General features: G+C 41.4%; 1 protein-coding gene across 7 annotated transcripts in view; it reads right to left on the reverse strand.

Moving 5' to 3' along the window:
* KNDC1 (kinase non-catalytic C-lobe domain containing 1) overlaps nt 1–13,963 on the reverse strand; it is a 178,206-nt gene that overhangs the window by 99,559 nt on the left and 64,684 nt on the right. For all 7 annotated transcript variants that reach the window (XM_085848504.1, XM_085848506.1, XM_085848505.1 and 4 more), the window contains 5 exons: nt 12,416–12,487; nt 8,106–8,167; nt 7,224–7,382; nt 5,460–5,543; nt 194–323 (listed from right to left, as the gene is read on the reverse strand). In XM_085848504.1, coding sequence (XP_085704630.1) covers nt 194–323; nt 5,460–5,543; nt 7,224–7,382; nt 8,106–8,167; nt 12,416–12,487 — 507 coding nt within the window. The remainder of the gene's footprint in view (nt 1–193; nt 324–5,459; nt 5,544–7,223; nt 7,383–8,105; nt 8,168–12,415; nt 12,488–13,963) is intronic.

The following is a 13,963-nucleotide window of genomic DNA, read 5'->3' on the forward strand; positions in this document are numbered from 1 at the left end:
GGGAAACCCCCTCAACACGCGATGAGGGATGCCTCTGTCCCGGAGCGAGAGTGTACCGAAATCGACTGGTTTGAGGGTTGTGGTGTTTTATAGAGAGGGGGTGAGGCTGAGCAGGTGTTCATGCTCAAAATGAGAAATGCCATCACGTCATCATGACATCCTGCTGTGAAATTATCTGCGCGTGGACACACACCTGCACGTGTATTGTTCGGCGAAGAAGCCGACGATGGGAGTCTGGGGACCCTGGATATGATGGGACGAACCGCAGGCATGCAGTCCATGGAGAGCCTTCGCCTGTTGCGATTCTCGTGCGTGAACAGGGTCTGGGAATAGCACACGACACCCGGAATTTCGCAATGTGTGTGCGGTTATTGCAGTCAAGCACGCAGGGACACCAAAATGCACAAATGAATCAAACTTGCATAAAGTGCAGAATCTGTCCAAACCTCGCATGTACTTCCACTCCCACCAGTTGATTTTGAAATCACAATGGTATATCAATGTCGTTACATGTAAACTGTCAGTATATAAATATTTGTGAGCTTAAATACATCTACTCTAAACTATTTGTATATTTTGCTGGACATCCATAAATCCTCCATTTCTTCAATTCTGTCCAACTCTTCAAAGCCAATTATTCCATTTGTAATAAATGGGGGGGGGAAAAAAATGGTTATGCTTGATGTCAAAACAAAATATGCTCATCATCCTACTATTATTTTGCAATTGCTCACTGGCTTTGACACCAATACAATTTTTTATTATATTTATTTTTTATTATATTGACACCGTTGGCATGAAATAGCTCCATATATCGAACAAACAGTTTCAAATGGAGCACCTTGCTGCCATTACAGCATTAAAATTGCATCAGACATGGCAATAAATGTGAATCGTTGCTCCCAGCTTGCCGGCTCGATGACAGAAGATGCCATTTGCATTTTTGCCACCCCCATCCATACCCATTTAGAATCCCACGCGGGCACGGCCAAATTGCTAGTAAACGACAATGCAGAAGTTTCTTCATTGATTAAATGACTCTTTTTGCCTCTTTTTTTTTTTTTTTGCCCAGTCAAAGCTAATGAAAAGTAATGAGAAGATAGACATATAGAATCAATGTGACATCACAATCGAGGACATGTGCTTGATCATCATACCTTTGGATGAAATCAACTGAACATCGATTGAGGTATGCTCAATTTATTTGATTGTTGTACATGTCCACCAATGCATATCGACACCATCTTTCACGAGCAAGACTAGTTTTACATTCTATATACAGCATCATCAGACTTCCCTTCCCTAGTCTTCCCAGGGTGGCTCAGTACAACCGAGAACGTCCCAATCAATGGCTCAAAATTAAACCTTTGGTGAATGCTAACACATCTCTAATCTTGCAATACAACTGAATGAGAACAATCATTATTATCATACAGGTTTAGGGGAAAAAAAAATCTTATGCAAAATTAAGACAATTTTATTTTCATGATTTATGACATGATTGAAAAATCTGTGTAAATGTAGTGAAAGAAAAATCATTATCACCTTGAGGAAATTTGTCAAAGCTTCGATAGCATTACCACGAGAGTAACCACAGTTGTTTAAGTGATTCAAGTCATCATGCAGAGTGTGTTGAGCAGTGGAACTGCAGAGTTGGCTCATGTCAATGGAGGAAATGTGTATTTGCAAATAAACTGATTAACGTGAGCTTGATGACTCACATTGACAGTCATACGAGTACAGTGCCGAAAGAAAGTCCACACGCCCTTTCAAAATTTTCAACTTTTGTTGCCTTATAGCCTGGAATTAAATCAGACTTGTTCCACCCTTATTTACACATCGTAACCCACAACTTCCATGTGAAAAACAAATTCTACAAATTTCGGAAAATTAATTAAAAATACAAAACTCGAATATCTTGATTGGATAAGTGTCCACCCCCCTTATAATAGCAATTGTAAATTAACTCAGGTGTAACAAATCACCTTCAAAATCACACAAGTTAATTGACCTCCATCTGTGTTAAATTGTAGTGATTATGATTATTTCAGAATAAAATCAGCTGTTCCTATACATTTCCTCTGCTGGGTTGTGCATTTCACAGCAAAGACTCAACCATGAGCACCAAAGAGCTTTCAAAAGACCTCTGGGATAAAGTTGTAGAAAAGCACAGATCAGGAGATGCGTACAAAAATATTTCAAAGGCCTTAAATATCCCTTGGAGCACAGTCAAGACAATCATAAAGAAGTGGAAGGTGTATGGTACCACCAAGACCCTGCCTGGATCAGGCCATCCCTTCAAACTGTATGACCAATTAAGGAGGAGACTAATCAGAGAGGCCACCAAGAGGCCAATGGCAACCTTGAAAGAACTCCAAGCCTTTGGCAAAGACTGGTCACTGTACACATGCGATAACACTATCCCAAGCACTCTCCAAGTTAAGTTTGGCCTCCTGTACTGTAGGGTGGCAAGAAGGAAGCCATTATTCAAAAAATCCCACCTTGAGTCCCATTTGCGGAATACAAAAAACACTCCAGAGATTCTGACACCATGTGACAAAAAGTTTTGTGGTCTGATGAAACCAAAATGGAACTTTTTGGCCTCAATGCAAAACAGAACGTTTGATGCAAACCCAACACAGTAAGCCCATCACCCAAAGAATACCATCCCTACTGTGAAGCATGGTGGTGGCAGCATTATGTTATGGGGATGTTTCTCATCAGTAGGGACTGGGTCACTTGTCAGGATGGAAGGGAAAATGGATGAAGCAATATATAGAAAAATCATCAAGGAAAACCTGCTGTCCTCTGCAAGGAAGCTGAAATTGGGACTGAAGTTCACCTTTCAGCATGACTGACCTGAAGCACACAGCCAAGGCTACACTGGAGTGGCCGAGGAATAAAAAAGATAAATGTCCTTGAGTGGCCCACTCAGAGCCCTGACCTAAATCCAATCAAAAATCTGTGGCATTACTTGAAGATTGCTGTCCATCAACTCTCCCCACGCAACTTGACTGGGCTTGAACAGTTTTGTACAGAAGAATGGGCAATTATTGCCCAATCAAGGTGTGCAAAGTTGGTAGAAACCTATCCCAACAAACTCAGAGCTGTAATTGCTGTCAAAGGTTCTTCCACCAAGTATTAACTCGGGGTGGACACTTGTCCAACCAAGATATTCTCATTTTGTATTTTTAATTAATTTTCCGAAATTTGTGGAATTTGTTTTTCACTTGGAAGTTGTGGGTTAGGATGTATAAATGAAGGTGCAAGAAGTCTGTTTTAATGCAATTTAATTCCAGGATATATGGCAACAAAAGGAGAAAAAATTTGGAAGGGGGTGTAGACTTTCTATAGGCACTGTACATCCAATTTGGGAAAAAAAAAATGGATTGTAGCTGTGATGGAGAGGGTGATAAAAATAAAATCGGATGACTGCAACAAGCAGATGGTAACACTTCACATCAAGCACAATTTGAGAAGATAGTTAACAACTGGTATATGATGCCTGCACAGTCCTGGATGAAGACCAACTTGGTGGTTGAAACATAGACCTGAACCACGCCTTCTGGGCAGTTATCCTAGTTGGTGGTGCCACGATTCAAAAATTCATTCAAACAATTGTTATTAGTTCATTCATACAAGAACATCCCATCCTAATGGATATGCTAAAATACTTCATAAAACAATAATCTCTCACTTGGTTAAAAGTATATGTACCAGTGTGACAGTAATTGGACAGCAGAGTAATCAGTGTGGTTCATTACCTCCGCCACCGAACGTGGACGGAGATTATGTTTTCAACTTTGTCTGCTTGTTTGTCACTTGTGAAATTGAAGATTCGCAAGTATATTGGTTGATCTGGTCTATTATTCTGTCTGTCTGGTTGTCATTCGCTTACAGCTCACATTTTTGCTCCGATCTTTACGAAACACAACCGCCTGTGGAGGTAGTGACAAGCTGGAAGCCTATTGGTTTTGAGGTCAATAGGTCAAACTCACAAAAATCATCAATTTTCATCTGATTCACTTAATATACATTATATGACAAACAAGGACCCACTCACATCCCTCACCTGTGAATGGAGGGAATAACCAATTAGCTCCCACCTCATCAATTAAGTCTATGTGGCTAGGATTATATAAATAAATATACTCCTCCCATGCTCTTCCAGCAAAAGAAAGCTGCATAAAGCAACGATGAAAGACTACCCAAGGTAAGCCCTTTGTCGTTTCAAACCCTTCCCAGAGTTCCACCACAGCTGGTTCAAACCCTTCCCAGAGTTCCTCCACAGCTGATTCAAACCCTTCCCAGAATGGGTACAGTATTTGGGTAAACTTTTAAACACCCCTTTTGAAGATAAAAAACGACTTTCTTCATTGAAATGCTTATCCTTGGTCAGTCAGCCCAACTTCACCTCGCAGGGGTCTTAACCACCATTTTGATTCAGCCAACTAAAAATTCCTTGCTTTGGAAACACGATTATACTCTCACCGACTGATTAAAGTATATAATTGAAAGATGATTTCGGATTTGTGGATTGGATATTGTGGATCCTTTTAAGACCCTTTAGACCCCTTCGACTCCTGAAGAAATTTACATCCTTTATCCCACTTCGACCCCTTCAACCTTTAGACCCATTAGACCCCTTTAGACCCGAACTACTATTGCAAAATACTGTTTCGAAGATTAGACCCCTTAAGACCTTTACACTTCCTGGACACCTTAGACCTGGAGACCAGTTAGACCCCTTTAGATGCACACCACACAAACACCTATGGAATCTTCTTGCAATATAGACTACTTTTTTTCAGCAAGTAATGCGCAATCTCCACCTACCCAGAGACTGGGTACTCCAACAATGTGGAACAGAATTTGCATATTTGGTCAATGAACTGGTTCACCAATCAAAACCTGGAATGGTGTTGTTTCTTTGGATTTTACAAGTTTCATGCTACGTGTGACATCTTTCTTGTTTGTTTGTTTGTGTGTCTGTGTCTGTGTCTCTCTCAAAAAGTTATGGACGGATTCAGACAAAACTTGATGGACAGGTTGGGTGTGTAAACGAGGAAGAATTGATTCGATTTTGAAGATCTGGATCCGGATCCAGATTGGAGAATATTTATTTTATTGGAAAGCGATTCTTCACCATCGAGAAATGGGGCCAAAAACGATATAGAACATGACAATTCAAAAAGTTATAGACAGATTATGACAAAAACTAGGTGGATGAGTTGGGTAAGTGACAAGAAGAAGCCCGATTAGATTTTGGCTCAGGTCTGGATGCAGATCCGGTCTATCAATGGGATACAAAACCTAAACTGTTCAGCCTGGCAGAGATATGTGCTCTACCGAGTGCCGCTCTGGTTCTCTACGTTAACACAGGCCTAAAGAAGGCAAACATGTAGCACTGCAGCAGATGCGAGATAAATATCACTGATGACGGTGCAAAATGTGCTCACCATCCGTTGCAATGCCTCTGTGAAAACTATCTTCAAGATATCTTGTGATAAGATACCTGTTTGACACTGATACCTGGAGGTTTCCTGGAAGAAACAAAAAAAAAATCACAGGAAAAACAAGCATTCTTTCAGAGATGACTGTGTTGAGTCACAAATAAAGCCTTCGTAACTGGTAAACTGATTAAATCAAGTTCTAAAAGGATTTCTTGTTCATTATTTTATAGGAACAGTTACCTTACTATGCTGTTACCACATGGGGGTTTAAATGCCAGAGCCTGGGCATAGATTGGCATCGTCTCAAAATGTCCTTTTTTCAACAGGGATTTCATTATATTCATGCAGGCACTTGTTCATATCATGTGCAGGAAAAGGACATAAGGAGACAATCGCCTAGTTTTGCATGGATTATGAGGACATTCCTAAATCAGCACACGATATGGGATCAGCACAAAATTATTAACAATTTTTACCTGGGATACCATCATCATGAGCTATGTGGTCAAATAGCAACACCAAACAGGTCCTTGTGATTTATGTTAAAAGATGAGCAAGGTGAGACGAGATGCTTCTGTCATGAATGGTGGGGCAAGACCCTCTCCCCCCGCCACCACTCCCGCCGCCGCACAATCCGTGTACCTTTGACCTCATCCCCCATTCCTGAAACTCTGGAACTCCCCAAAAAACTGTCGAGGGCAGGAACTTGCCGCCTTCCAAAACTTTGATTGCTATTCTTTTGGGTATTTTATGAGTTTTGTTGGCGCCAACATCTTGCCGACTCGAATGTTCTCGCCACTTCTCTTCTTCCTTTCAGCCTCCTCAAAACTTAGCTTCTAATGAAGGCATTCCCTTATTCACAAAGACAATTCTTTCTCCTCATAGCAGGTTCAACCCCATAATCCTCGGCCTTTTGAAATACCTTTGGTTATATAGCTCCATGTTTATAATTATATTTTGCTCATTTTTGTCTGTGTTCCAAACGCTCTAAACCATGACGGCATCATATCTGATGCTCTCCGACACTACGGATGCTTTGTGAAAGTGCTCATCCGATAAGTCACATTTCCTCTCACATGCTTTCCCGATCGGGTATAGTGCATGAAGTGAGATCTACACATCACCATCTGGAAAGAAACACTATGTATAGTCATCACTATAAACATAGTTTATAAACTCCATCAAAGGACTGGTCAGCACTCAAGCAGTAGTATCCCCATTGTGGTGATCAGCACATATCTCTCTGTACTCCCCCAGGAAGTTTCTAAAGATTATGAGCCATTAATGCGTAAAACTGTTGATTCAATGGGCCTCACAAACTTGAGGTCAAACCACCACCTGCCTCGTCTTCCCATGCATCTCCATCAGTAAAAGGATCCTCAAATCTCCATATAGAATGCTGCTATGGACACTGATACTCAGTCAAGCCGTTATATTAACCCAGCAATGGATAAAAAGCTCTATCATGAATTTCTCTTGGAAGCAGGATAAAAAAAAAAGATATTTAAAAAAAAAAGAGAACCCAAAATCCTGGAATAAATCCAGCTTATGACGCTACACAGCATGCTCCAACAAACAGGTTAGCACTAATGATGTAATCATGACATTACAAATGTGTGTTTGATACTTTAAGCACCAAGGAATGGTGTAGTATCAAAAGAGGTTTTTAATGCATCTCAAAACCGTCATCTGTTATGCACAGAGAGACGTAAATCCGATGATTGGGATGACGACAAATCCGCAGGGAGCAGGGGGGAGTGGATCTCTCACCTGGAGAATATCACGGAGAGACGGCCGTGCTCCGGGATTTGGCTGAGACATGTGCACCAGGAATAGGCGCAGGCGCTCTGTTAACGTCGGGGGGTTAGCTTCCCTCAGACTGGCATTGATGCTCGCTTCCAATGTGCGCGCAACTGCGTAGATGCATGACTGGCAGCCATGATGGGACACGAAAAGAAAAACAAATGAACTTTTACTCTTGCAGGCATTTTACATTCAAACACTCATTAAAAAGCACCGAGATGACAACTTATTACTCCGTTATGACATTGAAAATGAGAACAATCGTGAATATTCGTTTGATTGCCTCTGCCACCGAAGTTGGACGAAGGTGATATTTTCACCCCGTCTATCTGTCTGTGAGCAGAATAACTCAAAAAGTTATCGGATTCTGAATCGGACAAAACTTGGTGGTAGGTTGGGTGTGTGACGAGGATTAATTGATTCGATTTTGGTGAGGATCTGGATACAATTTTTTTTTTAAAGCAATTCTTCACCATTGAGTAATAGGGTCAAAATGATATACAGCATGATATCTCCAAACGTTATGGACGGATTATGGACAGAGGTATGCACTCTACCAAGTGGCATTGTAGTTACCACTATAATGTAACCGATAATCAAATGATTTATTCTATTCAAACTAAGTTGTGCTATTTAGGGGTTTCTGAGTTATAAATCATAAGGACTATAAGGATTGGGTCAAATTGAAATCAGACTTTATTACATCAAATAAGACACCAACAATATCACTGCCCATAAAATGTTACTTACATCTGCCCATCCCAACTGAACCAAAATTTTGTCATAAACTTCAACTTCAAAGAGAATTTGCATGGTCTTGAGTGTTTGTGCATCATGGTAGTAGCTCACCTTTTCAGAGATGGTGGTCTGCTCTTGAGTTTCGGGAGCGATGAAGTACGGATCAACCTCATCTGATGTTTGGCGCACACATGAACAGCAGTATGTTTTGCAAGCTTAACATTTGTGGTTTAGTTTATACAAGTACACAAATTTAGTGCATAGAACGTGATATCAACTGGCCTACTTTTATGGGGGTGATATCCATTGTAACAATCGATATTGGTGCTCTGCATTCATACGTGGATCTTTTCTCCACCAATGTGAATCGGGATGTCTATAAAGATGATAAACTTGTCGTGATCATGCATAATGTTTATAACAGAGGCCAAATAATGCACACTTTTCTCTTGACTGGAAGCCCGCAATCTTTATTTTTTTAGGATGACTCAAAAGTTGTGACATTGCTTTTGTTAACAAAACATGATGGTGATCCAACATGATGACATCACACAATGCAGCAGCGCGTGATCATCGCGTAGAACTTTGGTGTAACCATAGTCTGACGAAGGTCGTTCGCAAGTATTTGGGTAATTGAATGTTTTTTTTATTTGATTAGCAAATAAAAGTGGGCTTTCCTGCCTTCCCACCCACCTTCCCTCTTTTGTAATGTTAATGTAATGTGAATGCGTCACAGCATTTCACACGACAGAGTTGAAATCGTGGGGAAGGGGAGGTGGGGTAAATGGGTGAGCAATGATTGTATGTGAGTATAATCTGATTACAATGTGCTGACTAATAATAATGCATTATTCAATCCATAATTTTTGCTGCGGGAGGGGGATAGAAGAGAAAAGCAGGAAATAAATAAACACTCCATCCAGATTTCTCTCTCAGACAACAATGACCAACTTTTAACCACTCATCCCAACTCTCTCTTCCTCATATGTGGTGATTTCAATTGTCACCATGTAACTTGGCTGGGTGTTGGTACCTCTCTCACCAGCCACGGCACTTCAGGAAAGGACTTCTGTGACTCCATGGGACTGACTCAATCTGTGACCATTCCATCCCGGATTTCTCCCAATGGAAATCCTCCCTTCTGGAATTGGTGATGACTAACTTTCACACAAATCTCTCCTGCTCTTCCTCTGCTCCATCTGATCAAGTGCTTGTGAGAGTTAACATCTGTCTGCCTGTTCTCAGAGAGATGCCTCAATGCCGGTGAGTCGGGAAGTTCATTCAGGCAGATTGGCAAGGACTGCAAGCAACCATCTTTCTTCAGGACTGGTCTCCCATATCCACTGCCCCGATGTTAACTCAGCCAAGGAATACTTCCATAGAAACCAGTCTCTGTCTGTCTGTCTGTCTCTCTCTCTCCACTTGTCCTACCCCTCTTTCCACCATGGTACACTGAATCCCGTGGTGAGACAGTTGCCTTGAAACAACTCGCCTTCTATTCCTGGAAAGGAAATCCAACCAAAGGCAATCTCAGTGCATTCCAAAAAGTCCAGAACAAGTGTGTGTCCACTCTCAGGAGAGCCAGAAAACTTCATCTATCAAACCTAAAGAATGAACTTTGAAACTCGCCTCCCTCCTCTAAAATCTGGTGGTGCCTTGTTAAGTCTGTTTCTGGAATATGCTCCCTTTCCATCCCATCTCTCTTCTCAAACGGCACCACAGCCGACTCCACTCGTGAAAAGGCCGAATGCCTCAATTCTGCGTTGGCTTCAAAATCTTATGGCTACAACTCCTCGCTCTCAGTACCCATCCTTCCCTGTCGTACCCAACTGCTCCTGGACTCTGTGTCTTTTGCTCCTGAGAAGGTGGAGAAGGTTTTTTTTTCAACCCTCGACTCTGGCTCTGCTACTGGACTGGACGGCATCAGCTCATGTGTCCTAAAAACATGATCTGCTGCTCTTGCACATCCTTGCTCTGTCATTTTCAGCCTATCATTTACCCAAGGTTATCTTCCATTGACTTGGAAATCAGTCAACATCACTGCATTCCACAAAGGTGCAAGAACTGATGACCTTAAATACAGACCTATCAACCTACTTCCAATCATCAGCAAGGTCATGGAATCCATCATCACAGAGTTGATATGAAATCCTTCCTTTTCCCGAACAGCCTCATCTCAGATCACCAATTTGGATTCAGATGAGGACTCTCTACTTTGGACATGCTGATTCTACTCACCCAACAATGGATGGAGGCCCTTAATGTCAGACATGAGATCAGGGCCGTTAATCTGGACGTGTCTCGTGTTTTTTATACAGTATGGCATCCTGCCTCACTCCTCAATCTCTCTGCCTATGGTATCCAAGGCCAACTCCACCCAATGCTTCCTGACTTCCTCTCCTCTCGTAGCCAATGTGTGGCTCTCAACAGAATCCTTTCATCTCCTCTCCCTGTCAAGGTTGGAGTGCCCCAAGGCAATGTTCAGGTTCTAGTCCTATTCCTGATCTTCATCAATGATCTGTCTGACTCTGAAAAATCTTCTTGATCGATTTGCTGATGACTCCACCGTGTGCTGTGACATCCCTCATCCTTCACACAGGCAGGCTGCAGCATCTTCCCTATCTTCAAACATTGACAAGATGGCCAAACACTTGGAATACGTCTTTCAATCCTGGCAAATCTCACACTCTCACGATCTCTCTCTGAAGAAAAAGCCATCTGGCAACCCCCCTGCTCCCCACCACCCATCAACTTTCTTTACAATCCTCTTAAGGAAGTTCATTCATTCAAACTCCTGGGTCTCACTATTAGCCATCATCTTTTTGGGGCAAACCACATTTAAAAGTTGGCCTCCAAAGCCGCCTGCCGACTGTGCATCCTGCGTCGTGCAAAGTCCTTCCTTAGCACTCCTGAACTTCTATCCACCAACAAGACTTTCACCCGCAGCCTGACGGAGTATGACTCCCCTCTTTGGGCTGGCTCTTCTGCCTCATATCTTGCTCAGATGGACGCCGTGGAAATCAAGGCCTTCAAGATTATTGGAATATCCAACGACGAAGCCGAGTGTGTGGACCTATCACTTCGCCATCACAGACAAGTCAATGGTCTCTCTGTCTTCTACCGCCTCCTTTCTCATCTTGCACCCTTTACTCTTTCCTTGCTTAGTCCCCCTCCCCCCCCCCCGCAGGCTTCTGTAGGGTGCACACGGTCCACCATGAACCGCATTCTGCTCATGAAACTACCTAAATCCATGATCACTACTCATTCATTCCTCTTTTTCCCCACCTGTGAAACCTTCGACATTCTTTTCAATCTCATTCTTCCCTCCAGGTCTCAAGTTCACCACCATCTCATATCTTCCCCAATAAAAAAAACATGATCTTTTCTACCCTCGTTAACCCACACAAACCCCCCCCCCTTCCTAATTTCCAGTTTTCCCTCCTTGTAGTTACCTCTGCCACCGAAGGGGAAGGAGGTTATGTTTTCACCCCTTTCTGTCTGTTTGTCTGTGTACAGGATATCTCAAAAAGTTGTAGATGGATCCGGATGAAATTTTTTAGACAGGTTTGGTGTGCAACAAGGACGAAGTGATTAGATTTTTATGAAGATCCAGATCCGGATCCGGATCAGACTACTCGAATTTTAAATGTGATTCTTCACTATTGAGAGATCAGGCTAAAAATGATATACAGCACGATATCTCAAAAAGTTGTGGACGGATCCGGATGAAATGTTGGGGACAGGTTGGGCATGTCAAAAGGATGAACCGATTCGATTTTGGAAAAGATCCGAATCTGGATCTGGAAACGAGAATTATTTAATTTTTAAAAGTTATTCTTCACCATTGAGAGATGGGGCCAAAAACTATGTAGTACTGTATAGCACGATATTTCAAAAATGTATTGGGCCCGATATGTTCTCGTGGATCAGGCATTGCATGGCGGAAGTACGTGCTCTACCGAGTGCCCTCCTAGTTTGCCATGGAACACCCAGATCTTCCACAGTGCTTTGCACCAGCATGTTCCAAATATCTTTTATATGCTACTGCAATCAGAGGCACAACTAGAATTACGTGGTGGAGGTATGCGCTCTACCAAGTGCCCTTCTAGTTTCCTTCTGTATCCAGCTCATCCACCCTATGCATCCTCTCCAGTCCCCCATTCCTCCCCACACCCATTGTTTGTCTGTCTCCCTCTACCAAGGCCTTCAACTCTGCTGTTGGTGTCTCTCCCCCTCTCTCTCTCTGCTGTTCCTTTTGCATCCTGTTACATCCTGATCTGTTTTTCAACTCCAAAAATGCAAATATATAATTTTGCCCCGATTCAAGAATACACTTAAGGACGGGTTTTCTTCAAAAAAATAAATCAAATGATGACATTCATAGCTCATCATGACATTTCAAGTGAAAGAAACTTCCTCACCTTGCTGGTCAATGTAAGTGAAATTGACTTCTCCATTCTGACTGACAAAAAGTGTATCCGCTGAAATGTATGCTGCAGAACAAAAAAACTATATTACAATCTTCAATAAATAGTAGCTTAATAATTACTGGGCTGGTAGGATAGCCCAGAAGTATGTACACTCACATCTGAGTTGTCTAACCTGGATTTGAATGTTAGCCTCGTTATAAACAGATTCATCAATTTGTACATCATCCCTCGAATGGATGTTAAACTGGCCATCCTGTCTGCCAGCATTAGTTGGTAAACGTTAAAGATCCCACGGTGTCCTTTGCGAAGAGTAGACATGCTAGCACGCTGAACAAATTCCTGAGATGTCTACAAGGAAGTCAATGGAAAACCACCCAGCATAAAACATGGCCAGGAACTGCCTTGGCAGCATAGAACTTTTGTCAGGAAATGAATTGAATCGTTTATAAATTTTTATTTTGACCCATTAATTCTTAGTGCATATTATGTGAAGCATATATGAAACACAAAACAAAAGGTGTAAATTATATTGAAGTTTATAAAAAGGTGAAATTGCACTTTTTATAGGAATTAAACACAAGTTGTCTCTCTTGCTGTGGCAACAGTGGGTCATGAGGTACAGCCAGTCACACTCCAAGTACCTGTCAATTCTGACCGACTTGCCAGCAAAGACGAAACAAGAAAGAGAAAGACTAGCCTCAATAGCTTTTGACCTCAGACAAACACAACGCCTGTCGACAAGGATCAAAGATAAGTAAACTAAAGTCAGTCTACAAACAAGGAATAAACAACCTAAATTGAACTACACCTGTGAACTCATCAAACTGGACAGAGTAGTGTCTGAATGTCTGGTTGTACGATTCATTTCATTTCTCAATTCTGCACTTTATGATCATGATCTACAAGGTGATCTTTGACCCACAACTTTTTTTTTTATTTATAATGATTAAATGTATCAAACACAATTATGATTGTGAGGTTAAAACTTCAGAAATCTCGAATTCATGTTGATTCTACTGTGTATTTCAAGTTATTGTTTGCAGTGCAAACTTTTTTTTCTCATGATTATGCAGTGAATTGCATTGCCGCTAAATGGTCCGAATTTCATGATGCCGAGTAAATTTTAAATTGAACTTTGAATGTATTTTTTATTATATGTTTATTGTTTTCATACAAATAGAAGAACTCTTGATGATCTTATGGCACCACTGGTTTTGACAATTGCATTATAGAATATTTTGTTGATTATTCTGTTTTTTTCTAAGTGGTTGGTGAAAAATAGTGACTTATTAAGATATGATAACATGGCCTAAAAGTGAGAGCCTTCTACTTTTCGTTAAGCAAGGGAAGGGTTGATTATAAAAAAAGCTTACTCCTAAATACTGGCTTCTGGAAAATAGACAGCAGAATATGGAATTGGACCAAGGCACTAGCACACAATGGCTTACTTTTTTAATGTATTAAAAGGAATCTTAAACATCCTCTCGTAGAAGTGCAAAAGGTTACAAAATCATTCGAAACACATCAAAGGGATATGGC

This window comes from Eptatretus burgeri, chromosome 12, assembly GCF_056783735.1.
Source record: "Eptatretus burgeri isolate ZD-2024b chromosome 12, Ebu_testis_v1, whole genome shotgun sequence".
In the NCBI taxonomy this organism is placed as follows: Eukaryota; Metazoa; Chordata; class Myxini; order Myxiniformes; family Myxinidae; genus Eptatretus; species Eptatretus burgeri.